Source organism: Lutjanus erythropterus, chromosome 5 (genome assembly GCF_056507025.1).
Source record: "Lutjanus erythropterus isolate fLutEry1 chromosome 5, fLutEry1.hap2, whole genome shotgun sequence".
Taxonomy (NCBI): Eukaryota; Metazoa; Chordata; class Actinopteri; order Lutjaniformes; family Lutjanidae; genus Lutjanus; species Lutjanus erythropterus.
This window is the reverse complement of record NC_139321.1, coordinates 5,029,972-5,046,811: the sequence shown is the minus strand read 5'-3', so window position 1 is coordinate 5,046,811 and position 16,840 is coordinate 5,029,972. Positions and strand designations below refer to the sequence as shown.

The following is a 16,840-nucleotide window of genomic DNA, read 5'->3' as shown; positions in this document are numbered from 1 at the left end:
TTGACTCAGTTTGTTTAGTATTGTAAGTAAATCTCTGTGAGATTCAAGATTCAAGCAAATGTGAAAAGGAGTATCTACAATTTTTTTGAAATTTACGTGATTCAGGATATCATTTCAGGGTTCTACCATAACAGTATAGATCTGTAGAAATGTAATGGGGTAAAGCTCATGTTATTTCAGTTTACAGTGAGACAGCTTCCTACACAGCCTCTGATTGCTCATCAAGTCAGGAAGGCAGCCTTTGACTGCTCAACAGATTCAACCAAAGGCATCATGGGGTTGCCAGTGGATGGCTAACAACCATGCTAACAGCAAAAATAACAGTTTTCCACAAGTAGACAGATAAATAGTGATTCGTGTTTGGGTTCAGTTTACCCATAGTTGGGGAAGTCATGCACTTTCTTCTGGATAGCGTAGAGATAAATGTTATTGTCACAACACAAAAAAAATATAAATGCAAAATAAATAAAAATATAAATGCAAGATTTTTTCTTACTTTAACTTTTAACGTCACTTTAAGTCATATAAATGGTATTAGACCCTCTAGTCAATCTGGGGAATAATGGGTCCAACTATGGGTACTCCCACAAAAAAGGTGCAGTTACAATGACTGTTAAAGGGTTAAATAACAAAATAACGGGGGACTTTTATAGTGAAGAATTTATAGGAGATAACGTGTTTGTTCACCAGTTTGTAGCTGCTCAACTCGTCTTGAGTTAAAGACACCTTGCAGCAGGTAGCCCTGTTGTAACGGATAAGCAAATCTTTGGCGTGCTGCGTTGACGTGCCGAGTCAAACAGAATCAAGTGGAGGCCAGAACATGAGTATGGAAAAGGGATAAAAATCAATGTTAATAACTGGACGTTGCATATTTATTTTTGCTAACTTGACATTACCTAAAAAGTCCTGTTGAGTGTCATGAAAAAAGTACAATTTTTGACAAAGTAATGGAATAAATTTTGTGACTGCTCAGGAACTGCGGTGAAAGGCCCACTGTTGTTGAATGTTAGACTGGTCACTGTGGTCACAGACGTGGTAAACTCACAACACTAACTGTCCGCAGTCGTTCATAAAAAACATGAAATGAGCATCTTTAACTGTGGACTGAATGGACACTTTGCCCTTGTTGAGTCACTCAGCATCAGCGTGTGTGTGTATCAGCTCGGGAGCCGATGTCCATGTGTTTGCTCAGAGACAGATGGCGGCGCAGAGAGCCCGTTCCCACGGGTCACACATAGGAATTTAAAATGCAGATAAAATCCATCACAGAGACACGTCCTCTCAAAGATGCCGGCCCCAGATAATTTGCTCTGTTGAAACCAATCAGCGCGGCGGTTATCAGATATGGCTCGCACTCCAAATGAAACTTATTGAGAATATAAGTCGACTCATTACTTTCCGAATGATTTGGGGAAAATGGAATCTGGGGAAGCTTCAGAATGGGCTCGTGCTGGCTTACTGGAGTCTGTGACACCCTGATGAGGATGTACTGTAGAAATGTTGGCTGTGATGTGAACTTCTACATGGATTAATACATGCCATCATAAGACTTATCAGCCTCTTTCATCTTTATGCCCTCTTTTGCTCTGCTGAAACACATCAGCAGTTATGACACGTCCAAATAAAGCCAATCCAAAGCGCACCGATTGCCTCTCATTACCAGTGAATGGTAAACTCATATAAGAGTGCTTTAGAAGAGTTCTTCCACAGCAGCATGAGGAGGATATTAGATTTTATCTGACTGGGGCTAATTCTCCCTTGCTGTTACTCGGCTGGGGGGCGGCAGGGTCTGAATAGATGGTAATTGTAGGTTTGGGTTGTCTGAGGCCCGGGCCAGATGGCCTGGTGCTGCTCTCATAAAGCTCAGCTCGGCCAGTTGTTTGCTCTCTGAGCGACACTTTGAGTTAGCAGGATGGTAATTTGGAGGGATCAGGAGTTGTAGGCTTCCATGAAACATTATTATGCAGCAAGAGGAGGAGGAGAAGGAGGAGGAGGAGGAGGAGGAGGAGGAGGAGGAGGGAGTGCACACGTGGGGGTCAGCTGGGTGGATGGCAAAGCACTCGCCATGCCTTAACCCTCAGTGAGTGTGGAGATGGATTTTATAGCGTCACAATTACTTGTAGACTAGTGTTTAAAAATATCTCTAAGCTCTGAACATTTCATCACTCTGTGTTCTGAGTGTGAAGTAACTGATCCTTCAAAAGCACCGCCCCTTTTTGCTCTGTGCTCAATAGTAGAAATAGTTGAGCTAAGCTTGGTCCTCAGTCAACTTTCTCCTTTCCTGTAAAAACTAAAATTAACTAATTTCAGCAAAGCACTACTTAAATAGTAAGCTAATGGTTGATGTAGCTTACCTAGCTAGCTAAGTATTTCATATCAAAATTTACATAAGATTCTCAGCTTTTTGTGGAATATAGCACCCATTTGTCCAAGAGCAGTGTGTTTAGATCACTCAGCCCTAAAGCTGAAAAGTCCAATTCTGCAAATATCTTGTGAAAACACACCTTTACTCATGTGACCAAGTTGTTTTGGTGCTTGAAATGGGTTTACCAAAGTCTTTGGTTTACAAAAGTACTGGAATATATTAATAAAGTAGTTCATCAATCTATAATAAATGTCTAAAATTAAATTCAGTAATCTTGTTTTGTGAGTAGAAGTGTTGTTTGTTATTGTTAACAGTAGTGAGATGAAATGGGACTAAATAATGATTTCATACTACATATCAAGCTTCATGGGATGTGTGAAAATGAAAATTTGGCACAATAACTTTTTTTTCAAAACCAAATGTTGAAAAAAACACTATTTACAACATTTGTATAATGTACGTTTCCAGTTTTCAGTATTTTCATGCTTGTCTTGCTTATTCTTTTGTCAGAGACAAGATTTGGGCATCACAAAACAACAACGTTATAATCTCATGTAATGATGATGCAGGAATGTTTGACTTTTAGTCTTGAGCTATGTGCGCTGGTCACAACAGAACAACAACAGAGACTCATGATTTTTCAGACATGTCAGGTCCTCAACTTGCTCGTGAGTCGCGCAGATAGGTAGATTATTTTACGGCACAACACACAACTGATGGAGAGGTCTGTTGTACGTTATTACGCGCCCGGTGCGCACAAAGAGCAGATACAGGACATACATAGTTAGGATTAGAAAAGCCTCAAAAATGAAATTCTGGCAAGGTTAGGATAATTTAGCGATATGAGTTTGCTTTTGTTTACCAAAAACAAACAATGGCGAGATGATGTCATAGGAATCTTTTGTGTGGTTTTGTTTTTAACGTGTGCCCCCCGAGTGATTGGCATGTTTCCTTCCTCGTGGAATTATCATTCTGAGAGGAGCAACTTCGCGTTTTACGCACACATGACAAAAGATCCGAGTTGGCACACGTTGTGAATTGTAACCATAACAATGTAAGTCTGCCGCGGGTGGGTCAGTGTGGTGTTGTGTTAAAAAAGTGGCTGCAGCCCAGAATAATTCCTCCTCTGGCCCATTGTTGTGGCACACTTTTAATACTGGGGTGTCCTCTGTGCCGTGTGGGGGAGAGAGACGGGGGCTGCTATCAATAGTCCCTCCTGTGCTGCTTGAAGGAGGCCATTCTGATGATTTAGGAGGAGAGGGGGTGAGGGAGGAGGAGGTGGGGTGGGGGGTGTTTTGTGTGGAAAAGAGACGCAGTTTGGGTGCGGGGCGGGCAGAAGGAGAGGGAGAGACTGGAGCGGCGACAGAGCAGAGCGCACGGAGCAGAGCGCACACACGCACACACACACTATCTCTCTCTCTCTCTCTCGCTCACTCACTCACTCAGTCAGCCTCGCGCACAGACTGGGAGAAAGCTGCGCCTTTTCTTCATCCAGACACTCACTCTCACTCCTTCACAGGCGCACACACACATCAGGAGACGGGCATATGTCCATATATGCAACAGATCTGTGTGAAAGGAGCGCGCCGCAGGTTGGTTTGTGTGCTGAAGGAAAAGAAGGAAAGTTTTCTTATATATTTATCTTTTATTTATTTATTTTTAATCTATTTTGCGGAGTTTTCTGCGGACACTGAGCGGCAGCAGCAGCAGCAGCAGCAGCAGCAGAAGGAGAGGAATTAACATGCCAGACGTCTGAGGAGACTCCACTTTTTCTCCCCCAGTTCTTTCTCCCTCTGTGGAAGTAATCGCCACAGTGTGCGCGTAGGAGATGGGGACAAACATGATCCAAACCAAAGGAAATATTTTCTCTTCTTCGGCACTACTCAAACTGCTGCTTCTAGTCGCGCTGACGCACGGCGTCGCCGGGAAGACTTTGAAATATAAAGTTTACGAGGAGCAGAAAGTGGGCACTGTGATTGCACGGTTAAAGGAGGATGTAGCGGGGGTTTTATCCAAACTCCCCGGCTCCCTGACCTTTCGGTTCCGCGCTATGCAACGAGGCAGCACGCCGTTCCTGTCCGTCCGGGAGGAGGACGGAGAGATCAGCATTGGCACCAAAATCGACCGCGAGAAGCTCTGTGAGAAAAACTTGAACTGCTCGATCGAATTCGACGTTGTGACGCTGCCCACAGAGTACCTGCAGCTGTTCCATGTGGAGGTGGAAGTGCTGGACATCAACGACAACTCGCCGCACTTCTCCCGCGCCATCGTCCCCATCGAGATCTCCGAGAGCGCATCCGTGGGGACGCGCATCCCGCTGGATGGAGCCGTGGACGCGGACGTCGGGGAGAACTCCCTGCACACGTATTCCCTGACCCCCAATAACTTCTTTAAGATCGACATCAGGACCCGGACGGATGGGGCCAAGTACGCAGAGCTGGTGGTGATGAGGGAGTTGGACCGGGAGGTGCAGTCCAGCTACCAGCTGCAGCTCACGGCCTCTGATAATGGTGTTCCTCCAAAGTCTGGCTCCACTCTGCTCAAGATCAGCATCTCTGACTCCAACGACAACAGCCCGGCCTTTGACGAGCAGGCATACATCATCAACCTGCTGGAGAACTCCCCCCTCGGGACTCTGATCATCGATCTGAACGCCACAGATCCAGACGAGGGCACTAATGGGAAGATAGTCTACTCCTTTAGCAGCCATGTGTCGCCAAAGATCCTGGAAACATTTAAGATAAACCCAGAAAATGGACACATTACTCTGATCAAGAAAGTGGACTATGAGACCACAGCGTCCTACGAGCTGGATGTCCAGGCCCAAGATCTAGGCCCTAATTCCATTCCTGGACTTTGTAAAATCGTGGTTAAAGTTGTAGATGTAAATGACAACAAACCGGAGATAAACATCAACCTGATGACGCCAGGCAAAGAGGAGGTGGCCTACATTTCTGAGGGTGCCCCTGTGGACACCTTCATTGCTCTGGTACGTGTTGATGACAGCGATGCCGGGCTCAATGGCGAGGTCGTGTGCAGGCTACACGGACATGGACACTTCCGGCTTCAGAAGACCTACGAGAAGAACTACATGATCCTCACCAATGTTTCACTGGACCGGGAGAAGAGGTCTGAGTACAGTCTAACGGTCATCGCTGAGGACAGGGGGTCCCCTAGCCTGTCCACCATCAAACACTTCACAGTCCAGGTACTGGACGAGAACGACAATCCGCCGCATTTCGAGAAGAACCGCTACGAGGTCTTCAAATCGGAGAACAACTCTCCTGGAGCCTATCTGATGACTGTGGTGGCCTCAGATCCGGATCTGGGCACCAACGGTCAAGTCACCTACACCATCATCGATGCACTGGTCCAGGGGAGTCCCATCTCCACCTACGTCACAATTGACCCATCTAATGGCGCCATCTATGCCCTACGCAGCTTTGATCACGAAGACGTCAGCCGGATTACCTTCACCATTCAGGCACGTGATGGGGGAAACCCTGCATTGTCCACTAACACCACTGTCTTGCTAACGGTTCTGGATGAAAATGACAACCCACCCATCATCCACTCGCCCTCCCTGAGGAATCACACTGCTGAGTTGCCCGTGTGGAAGTACGCATCACCGGGTCAGCTGATCACTGCACTTAAAGTGACAGACCGTGATGCAGGTGCCAATGGAGAGGTGAGCTGCACCATTGTAGGTGGCAATGAGGACGGCTTGTTTGTGATGGACGCTCGGCGATGTGAGCTCAGAACCAACGCTAGCCTGGAACAGGCTCCGCGGGACGTGATGGAGATCAGGATAGAAGTGCAGGACAGGGGCACCAGCCGGCTGTCCACAGGGGCTGTCCTCAGGCTCACCCTGCAGGAGACCATGGACATCCTCCCCCCTCTCTACCCCACCGGCTCCAGTCAGGCCCCGCTGGACCTTTCCCTCATCGTCATCATCTCTCTGGGCGCCGTGTGCGCTCTGCTGCTCATCGTCATGGTGATGTTCGCCACTGCCCGCTGCAACCGGGAGAAGAAAGACCCCCGACACAACTACAACTGCAGGGTGGCGGAGAGCAGCTACCAGAACCACCCCAAGAAGCCCGCCAGGCAGATCCACAAGGCCGACATCACCCTGGTGCCCACTGTCAATGGCACCCTGCCCATCCGGGCCCACCCACGCTCCCCTTCAGCCTCACCAACACCTGAGAGGGGCACCCTGGGCAGCAGGCAGAGCCACCACAGCCGCCAGTCCCTCAACAGCCTGGTCACCATCTCCTCCAATCATGTGCCAGAGAACTTTGCACTGGAGCTGGCCCACGCCACCCCTCCTGTAGAGGTAAGACAACAAGATTTCATGCTTTTAGTTCATTCTTGTTTGCTAAAAGTAGAGCACACATACAGCTTTGTGCATCTGTTAAACCAAAAGATAAACTATGTGTAATATTTCTGTAAGTGTGCACAGTTTTTGTCTTATATCGAGTATTTGTTCTGAATTTATCCCTTGCTCCCATATTCTGTTACCTCCAGCCCTTTGTGTCATGTTTTTGTTGAACATCACATTCAGAATCAAGTCACAAATTCATGCCACCCCTACCCCTTCCCCAAAAAATCCCTCCCCCCCCCCCACCCAACCCAACATTGTCTTGTGGCCTTGCTTGTTCGACTCCATTCATTTTCCCCTCTTCATTTTTTCCTTTTATTTTTGTCTTTTTTCTTTCTTTTTTGTCTTTTTTTTGTTTCTCTTGGGGATTGTAGCAAGTCTCACAGCTTCTGTCCATGCTCCATCAGGGCCAGTACCAGCCACGACCAAGCTTCAGAGGCAACAAATACACCAGGAGCTACAGGTAACAAATACGCTAAATTATCTGTTTAAGGCCTTTGTTTGTTGTCCGACATTGACAGTAGAGCCAGTAGAGCCAGACAGATATATCAGTTGGCCAGTATTATCGGCCCAATATTTGCATAGCACAGCTACATCTGTCTGTATTGGTTTGAACAGAACATAATGCATATTGTTTTTGATTAATGTCTTTTTAGTTTTGTTGGCAGCAATTTATGTATATATTTTTATGTATATCGGCCCCACACCTCAGAATTAAGGGCCTGATGTGTACCGGATTTTCTGGTTAAATATGGTTATCAAACACTCGTGACAAAGATATGCAATAAAGGCAGGATATTTTACAGTTAAATAATAAACTTTGTTGTCCAAAATGACAAGTCAGGTCACTGAAACAGTAAACATTTGACGGTGTATATATATATATATTTATATATATATAATTTATTATTATAGCTATCATTGAGAAATAGACTCAAATAGAGCAAAATGTGTTTGCGTTAAACTTGAGTTAAGACAAAGGATCAAATATACATAAAATGTTGTCTATAAAACTAAAAAAACCCAAAAAGATATACCTGGACTGGATATAGACTGATATAGCTGTGATAGGCTAATATCGGCCGACTGATGTATCAGTCTGGCTTTACTCTTTGGTGCACCTCTATGATATCCAGTAAAACATTTCCACATGATTCTGTGTTGTCAGCACTGTGACATACTGTGTTATATCCGTATCCACTAGCTTTTTGGTTTAGAGTCAAACTGTATGCTCAATAACTTAGCATTTGCATAATTTTATGTAAAACCTCTTCTGCAGAGCACTCTCTGCCGCTCTGTGCACCTTATTATCCATCAGTGGCACGGCTTCCCCTCAACACTTTGATAATATTATTGTCAGTGATTAGTTGTGAGAAATGTATCAACTGTCTGTGTGTCTCTGTGTGCAGGTACGCCCTGAATGAGATGGACAAGTTCAGTCTGAAGGACAGCGGGCGTGGGGACAGCGAGGCCGGGGACAGCGACTACGAGCCTGGCAGGGAGTCGCCCATGGATAGGCTCCTTGGTGAGGGCTTTACTGAGATATATGCCCCTGATGGCCAGCACAGACCGCATGCAGGTACACCACCTGGCCCCCCCCAACATCCAACACACCCCTCAACCCCTTCCTTCATACCCCATCATCCCCAGCGTGTCTCCATAGCAACCAGTCCTGACTCCATAGCACAGTCTTCTTTATCGGTTTTTACAGCACATCAGTTCATTCAGATCAGACTTTGTAGTTTGTGCACCAAAGCTCACAGGAAAATTTGAGCAAAGATTTAAGGGCTGAAAAATATTTTTGTTGCTAGTTAATCTGCTGAAACTATAGAAGCCCTGAGAGGCAAGTCAAACTGTATGGTTTTAAATTGTTATGTTTATATGGAAGCCCATGTCTGCCAGGAAAAGAAAAAAAACAGAGTGATTAGTCATAATTATGAAACAAAAAGTTGAAATTATGAAAGAAAAGTTCATAAGCAGGAGAAAAAAAGTCAATACAATGAGATAAAAAGTAGAATTATGAGATAAAAGATTTTGCCGGGACATTAAACTCTCTAAACAAACAATAATAATAATAAATCTGTAGAACAGGTGGAAAAAAACAGTTTTGTGAAAATTTGTGAATTTGTGAAAAAAGGCAGGGGGAAAGGTTTTGTTGTAAAGTTTATTGTTGTGATGCTCATTTCAGCCTTATAGGACTGACAGCATTCATGGAGAGTTTTGATTTCTCCATGAACCCTGAACAGAAGGCACATGCAGCATTTTGTGTCAGCAAGATGTGGGACAGTGGTGCACTTCAGCCTCTTGTGGCCAAAATGAGCATTACAACAATAAAGAGTTAATTATTATCCTGACCCAAAAACAAATCACCTGCCAAAACTTTTTCCACCCTTTTTTATAGATAAAAAAAAGTTACTTTAAAGTTAATTTAGATCAGAAAACTAGATTCAGACTTTGACTTTATATTTAGAAAAGTAATCTTCAGATGTTTTTTTTCTCACATGCCTCCCCTGGCTTCCATACGAAGTCGAACAACTGACTGGCACATCATTTTGTAAATATCAAAAATCGATTCTTAATCCCAGGATTGGATTAAGATTAAAGATATCTAAAATCTAATTGTAAGAGGAGATATATCTGTTTAGTATCATACAAGATTGAGAAAAGCAGGAAATGTTGACATTTGAGAAGTGAGAACCAGCAAATGTTAAGATTTTTACCTGAATTGTTGCCAACTAATTTTCTGTGGATCATCTAAATGTTCAGCCCTAAAAAAAAAATTTGGATAAACAGGATAGTTTGATTAATTATTCCATCCATGTGACCACATTGTCAGTAAACACAGGTCACCAACTGTGGCCCACAGTTTGACTGAAGCAACCCTGGGGCAGCAACCCCATCTAGAGGTGACCTGGTGAGCTCAGACTCTGGCAGATGTCTCACACTGACATGTCAATGTGCTCCATTTAGTTTGAATAAAGGGGTTAAATTAATAGTTTTGAATCATAAATCTCAAAGGATATGTACAGATTTTTTCAAGTCAATCTTAATGCAATATTCATACGTAATACTCTATCAATGATAAACGAGTTATTAGTTGCTGAAATGATTCCTCCTCACCTTATGGGCCCTGAAGTGACCCCCTTCTAGCACAGTTCCTATGTTAAGTGAAAATAATAAGAAGCTCCAGCAGGCTGAGTTACACAAATCGAGACTGAGACAAGTTTCCCAGACATAAAGAGGGGTCTTATACAGAAATACATTAACTTTGGAAGATACCGACTTAATATCAGTCAGACCGTTGAAGCATCACATTAGCTACATTTGAACAGATATTTTGAAATGATATAAGTGAATTTATCATGAATTCATACATGACTTCATGCATGAAAAGGCATTCATTCATTCATGTAGTACTTAATGAATTATCAGGAATGAACAAGAAGACTTAAAGGGACAGTCACCCCAAAATTAAACCTACATATTTTTCCCCTGGCCTGTAAGATTTCTTTGGTGTGAGTTACAGAGTCTTGGAGATACAGTAGAGATGTCTGACTTCTCTCCAATATATTGGAACTAGATGACACTCAGATTGTGGTGCTCAAAGCACAAAAACATACATTTTACTAAATTTTACTTCAAAATACTGTTCTCTTTCCTACTACAAAGAAAGTAGTACCTACATGAAACTGCTCAGGTCTGGGAATTATGTTAATTAACCAGGTCGTGATTTGTGGAAAGCGACACTGATTGAATTTTTCAGATGTATTTTTTGGTGCTTTGCACACCAGAAGTTGAGTGCCATCCAGTCCCATTACGTCGGACAGAGGGCAGACATCTCTACAGCTTATATCTCCAAAACTCTGCAATTATTAAACACCAAAACTGTCTGGATGGATAAACAGAACTACAGGTCAGAGGAAACATGTATTTTTGATTATTTTGGGATGATCTGTCCCTTTAATACAGAGTGGACTCCAGATAGAGAGAGATGGCTGCAATGATGAAATAATAACTCTGATAATTGGCTAGTGATCAATAACTTAATGTACCTATGGGCAAATTATATATTGTTTTAAGACTGACTTGAAAAAAACTGAACCTACCTTTATTTCTCTCTAATTTCTTGTTGGTCTTCCTTCATATTCATGACCAACTGACAAATCTATTGCTGGGATCATGAAACAATATTTAAATTAAGACATAGTAAGTACCATCCTTCACTGTATCGATCAGCTGCCCATTAGCAAAACACAGTTTGATCAGTTTCTCGGCATGCCTTCTTTGTTCTGCATCACACGTGGCTGCATGTGCATCGGCCTTGGAGGTCTGTGAATGATTCTGCAGGGAACTGAACCACCGAGTTTCACCTCACTGTCACTAAGTTCTTGAGATATCTCTCCAGATAGCTCAACTGATCCTCCTTTACAGCCACCCATCTCTCCTCCCTGCTGTCACGCTGCATGGAGTCTCCCTACAGAGTTAACTTTGAACACTTGTTGAACGTTGATTGACCCGACTGACTTGGAAACATTCTACCCACCTAGCGTCAAATATCTGGCAGCTTTCCCCACGCTAGTTGAGTTGGAAACACTCGGTCGCATGCTCTGAACCTCCCCTGCCTCTCAGCCTGTCTCGGCTAACGTCGCGCAGGTTGCGAGCCGCTTCCTTCATCACGCCATCCCTCTCCTCCCAGAGCTCCCGCTTTTTTTTTCCAACCAGCTTCCCACACAGCCATCACTCGACGCCGCGTTTGAGCTACATCCCAATTAAAGTCGACCCAGACGGGCAGACAATCTCATCACTAACACCTCCCTTCCCTCCCACCCTCCCTTCATAGCTTTGTGGAGGAGCTCTTGCTCGTTAGTCACTCTCCTTTTTCCCACCTTCAAGCCTTCACTTTCAGCCGTCCAAACTGAAGCCCTGGTGCTCCTCTGATGAAAAGGAGCCATTTAATTGCCATGTGACGAATAGTTGCTATGGAGTCGGCACCGAGTTGCGCTCATGATTAAGCCCTGAAGAGCATAATTACATCTCAAAGCTCACCTTTCTCCTTCTGTATGTTCACCCCGCCTCCCACCCCCGTGTCCACTGCAGCATGGATGATTTCGAGCAGCGTTTAGTCAGTGCCCTGTCATTATGGCTCCATGTGGTAGCCCTCCCTGCTCAGGGGATGAGGAGGGAGAAGCTCTTTGTTGTCGCCTATCTAGATGCAAAAGATTTCACACAGTATATTACCAAGGAATGCACCTTAAGGCTTGAAACACTGCAAATCATACTCAAATTCTTAAAGAACCCTGTTAGAAAACATCATATTCTCTAAAACAGCTAGCAGTATGATGTTTTATGAAATAGAGTTATTTGTTTTCTATCTGGCATTGAGATGAGAAGATCGGTACCACTCTCATGTCTGTGTTTGGTACAGAGCTGGAGTCAGGATGTGATCAGCCTAGCTTGGTATAAAGACTGGAAGAAGGGGAAATTGCTAGCTTAGCATCCTTGCAGTGTTAGAACTCGGTTTTGTTTGTCTATATAGCACAAAGAAATTTATAGCTTAATTAACCATCAACACTGACCGGACATCCACATGAAAAGTGCCAAAGTTTCCCTTTGAGGTTTTCATGACAAATTGAGTGCTTGGAGATTGAAGGATGTGGGCATTTATTAGGCAGCGAATGCATAGTGAAATATGCTTTTGAGTTGCATCATGGGAAGCGTAGGACTAGTTTTCCTGGCATATTAGCAACTAAAACTCAGGATATCTCTGCTGGTTTGATCTTTCTCCCACAAATGCTCAAATGTTTTGGAACTGCAACACCGAATCCTCAGAATGTCCCTTTAAGTGTGTCCTCACATTGTAGTCCTCCGTCTCGTCTAAATCTCCCTGCCAACACTCCTTGTCTTTCCCTCTGCTCAGTGGATAACAGCACCCTCCCGCCGCTTCTTATCAGGGATGGAAGTAGAATTTGTTTCCTGATCAAATTTGATAAAAGAAAAAGCTCTCAAGTAAACAAACACATCATCGGCAGCGAGCCACGCAGCCTCAATCAAAACAGCCTGCTTTACTTCCCGATACATTATCAGTCAGTAAGTCAGCTGAATTGACATTACAGTCATTCAGACAGGCAGGCCTTTACTTAATGTTTGCCTGACGTGTTCTTTTTTTTTCATTCTTACACACAAATCATGTGGGTTAAATCTTTCATTTTTACCCTTTCATCAGCGGGGCATCCAATCTGCCGCTGCCCCTGCGCTGTTTTTTCCCTTCCAGTGCACCCAAATGCACTTTTCATCTGCTCTAAGATGTATTATAAATGTTCCTTTCATGTTAATGAGGGGATAATGAAGTCCCTCAATAGCACGACTGAAAAGCGCCGCACTCTTTTAATGAAGGCTTTAAGTTGGCATATTTGATTTGTCTAATTTATTCTTCAGAGATTTTCTATTTGAAGATTTAATATTGAAAAGAGCGACTTGAAAGGGAAAAATGCAGGGCTTTTAGAGGAGGAGTTATTTTGAATGGGTAATAGGCATTGATCGGCCTCGCTGAATTGTCTCTGCGTGGTAAATACATTGGAAGGTACTGTAGCAGCCGGCGCTCCTGCAGAGAGCCTTTCAGACTAATTGGGGCAGATTTCCACCGTGTTTCCAGAGACAGTGCAGAGAAACACCTGAGGAGAGGCAGACACATATTAGCTGCATGGAAAGAGACTCGACTGACAGGAATCATCTGCACATCCCTTTGATTTTATCATCAAAAACATGAAAAAAATGTTAATACACATAATATAAAATGATCTATTTTAATATTATCTGCAGGAATCATCTAATATAAACACTATAGCAGCAGGAGAACAGTCTCAGCCTGCAAAGTGAACCCTTTAATCAGCAAATATGAATATCTGTGGTTTTCAATGGACAGCAACACAAGTCCATCTCCCTTTAAGTCAAAGCAACTTCTAGTTGCAGTTGCTTGTCACAAGTGGTCATGTAGACTTATAAACTTGTGCAAACTCATTTGGCAAGATGCCTTTCTTGTTATAAAAATAAAGTATTCATCTTGTTATAGTTTCAAATGTTTCGAGTAATAACGTGATGACTTGTACTGTTTTAACAAGATCTTAATCTTTATTGTGTCAGATTATAGTGAATATTATCACAAATGTTTTATGTTACACTGTGATAACTTATATGTTATAACACAGCCCTAATAGCTTGGGTCTTTATTATGTCATGTTATAACAGTTTAAGTTATCACATTATAACTTGAAATGCTTCAGGTTATGATAAGAATAGTACATTGTTATAACAACAAAAATATCTTGTTATAACGTGACGTTATAACATGATACTAATCCACTTTTCTATTCAGGGGCAGCAGCAATACACCTCCATACTCTCACATACACACGTACACCTGCGTATAATACAGATACAACTGTGGAACCAACGTCAGTACAGTCTAATTTCCAAAGCAGAATAGTGTAAATACAGTTTTACAGATTCATAAAGTCAATCGACTTAAAATTAGTTGGCAACAATATTGATAATGGATAAATCCTCTAGTTGTTTAATCATTCAAAAATGACTAAAGACTCTCTGGTTCTAGCTTCTCAAATGTGACGACTTTGCTCTTTTCTGTGTATGACATCATTTTAATGAAATACCTGTAGGTTTTGGACCGTTGGATGAACAGAACAAGACATGCCAAGATGTCAGTTTTGCCTTTCTGAACTTGTGGTGTTTTGACTTTTGATTGGCTAAATGATTAATTGACAAAATAAATCACTAATGAACACTTTAATGTGTAAATACTTTCATGTTTGACTTTAATAGTTAATGAGTAGAGCTGGGTGTAGCTGTCAAATTCTTGATACTAACTGAATGAACTTTGCCTGAATAAAATAGTTCCTGACTTTGATCAAAATTCTGCAAATCTGATCCAACAAGTAAAACCGATTCTAAAATCTTACCATATATTTAATTCCAGCTTTCAAAACTTGACAGTTTTGAATATTCAGTGCTACAGACACATTTCAGTTGGTACCAAAAAGACATGAGGTTTGATGTCCAGCTCTACGCATTTCTGACTGCAGTGACTGAGTATGTGACTGATTACTTACGAGTCTTCCTGTCTGTCTTCCAGCTATGAGGTTGTGTACAGAGGAGTGTCGTGTCCTGGGTCACTCTGACCAGTGCTGGATGCCCCCCCTGGCCTCCCCGGCTTCATCCTCCTCCGACTACCGCAGCAACCTCTACATCCCAGGGGAAGAAGCCCGCCAACCCACAGACCTCGCCCAGGAGAAGATCCCTCAGCCCTGCACTGACACCGGCCCCGCCCGCAACCAGAGCTTCTCCACCTTCGGCAAAGACCTGGGTGGCGAGGAGGGCGGGGAAGAGGAGGGCGGAGAGGAGGGCGAGGGCCAAGCCAGAGATGAAGACCTGTGCGGGACCACGTCGCTGCTGTCAGAGATGAGCAGCGTGTTCCAGCGGCTGCTTCCCCAGGGCCTGGACTCATACGTCCAGGTCAACGAGAACCAGAAGGGGACGAGCCTGAGCGGGGTGGGCGTCCCCATGACTGGATCTTTAGACCGCAGGAGGGGTCATCTCCCCGGCAAGTCCAACCCCTCCGTTCACCAGCAGGGCGTTGCCGCCTGGGCTGCCAACACCCACTTCCAGAACCCAGGAAGCAGCATCGGCCCATCTGGGCACCACCAGGCGGGCAGCTACCACACCCTGAAGCCCAGCACCAAGCTCAGCTCCCAGAGCAGCTGCCACAAGGGCTCGCAGGCGCCCAAAAACAGCCCCCAGAACAAACCCAACGGCAGCCCCCTGCTCACGGCGCTGGTCAGCCCGACGCTGGTGCAGCCCGCCCCTGCCCCGGTGCCAGTGCCGGTCCCACTGCCCGGGCCCTCCTCCAAGTGGCTGCCAGCCATGGAGGAGATCCCAGAGAACTACGAGGAGGACGATTTTGACTCGGTGCTCAGCCACCTTCAGGGCAAACGCAGCGACAGCCGGCACGAGCTGGTGGATGCCAGCGAGCTGGTGGCTGAGATCAACAAACTCTTACAGGACGTTCGGCAGAGCTAAACTTCCTGTTTTTATTTATTCTCCACTCACTGACTTATCCTTCAGAATAAACATGAAGGGCCGTGGGTGGCAAAAGACGGACCGAAAAAACTGAAACGAAGACAAAAAAACAAGACCTGCAAGTGTCGTTAAAGTTGCATTTCTAATGTAATAATTGTGTTTTGTGAATGCTAAATATCCAAAAAATTGTTTGTAATTGCTGGTTTGGTACACAATGTACACTATGTGACTGTATTTATCTTTGTATTTTAAAAATACATTTGTATACTTATATTTATAAAAAAGAAGTGTATATAAAGTTAATCAGAAGTCTATTTTTATATTTTGAATGCATGTTGAGTACAAAAATGTTGAATCAAGACTTTGACATGCGATCGACATTCTACATATTTAAATTGTCTTTTGTATTGTGATTCTTTTTTATTTGTCAATATGATATGTAAACATGAATATATTAATGAATTATTGGACATTTGTCTTTGTGGATTATTGTGGGGAAGTGGACCGTACACAAATAAAAAATAATAATACACGAACATGATTCAGTGTCTGTGGTTTCTATTGAAGTTTTGTTCTGGTACTGGGAGGTATTATAGTTCATAAAGGGACAGTTCACCCCAAAATCAAAAATACTTATTTTCCCTCTGGCGTGTAGTGTTATTTATCCATCTATACTCTTTTGGTGTAAGTTGCAGAGTTTTGGAGATGCCTGCCTTCACTCTATTGTCTTAGAAACATCAATAATATGTAATAGCTTGATTTTGTGAGCTTGACAGCACTGTATGTGGTTATTAGCATTATTGTATGATACTATAATACAAATGCATGATTGTGCATGAATAAATTCTGAACAGTTATCAAAACCATGTCAAATCTGCATTTTCCAAAACCTAACCTTCATAGAAAGTGCAACCAAAAAGAAGAAAAGAAAACATATTTGGGCGCTGGGAATTTGTAATAAGCTACTTAAAAAAAAAAACTTTTTGTCACATTTTATGGGCAATCCA

General features: G+C 43.5%; 1 protein-coding gene across 3 annotated transcripts; it reads left to right on the top strand.

Moving 5' to 3' along the window:
• Positions 1 to 3,810: 3,810 nt before the first annotated feature.
• On the top strand, positions 3,811 to 16,374 carry pcdh18b (protocadherin 18b). Of its 3 annotated transcripts, none has more exons than XM_084718581.1 (4): positions 3,811 to 6,698; positions 7,118 to 7,206; positions 8,153 to 8,268; positions 14,890 to 16,374. In XM_084718581.1, the coding sequence occupies exons 1-4, from the start codon at positions 4,194 to 4,196 to the stop codon at positions 15,831 to 15,833; spliced, it is 3,654 nt and encodes a 1,217-aa protein (XP_084574707.1). In that variant the 5' UTR covers positions 3,811 to 4,193; the 3' UTR covers positions 15,834 to 16,374. The 3 variants fall into 3 exon arrangements, with proteins under 3 accessions (XP_084574707.1, XP_084574706.1, XP_084574705.1); XM_084718580.1 differs by having other exon boundaries at positions 3,813 to 6,698; positions 7,151 to 7,206; positions 8,153 to 8,322; XM_084718579.1 differs by having other exon boundaries at positions 3,813 to 6,698; positions 8,153 to 8,322.
• Positions 16,375 to 16,840: the final 466 nt, after the last annotated feature.

Bases quoted from the DNA above. Each gene is read 5' to 3' on its own strand.
- pcdh18b (XM_084718579.1), top strand. From the start codon at position 4,194: ATGGGGACAAACATGATCCAAACCAAAGGAAATATTTTCTCTTCTTCG. The intron at 6,699-7,117 runs GTAAGACAACAA...TGGGGATTGTAG, and splicing joins ACGCCACCCCTCCTGTAGAG to CAAGTCTCACAGCTTCTGTC. The intron at 7,207-8,152 runs GTAACAAATACG...CTCTGTGTGCAG, and splicing joins AAATACACCAGGAGCTACAG to GTACGCCCTGAATGAGATGG.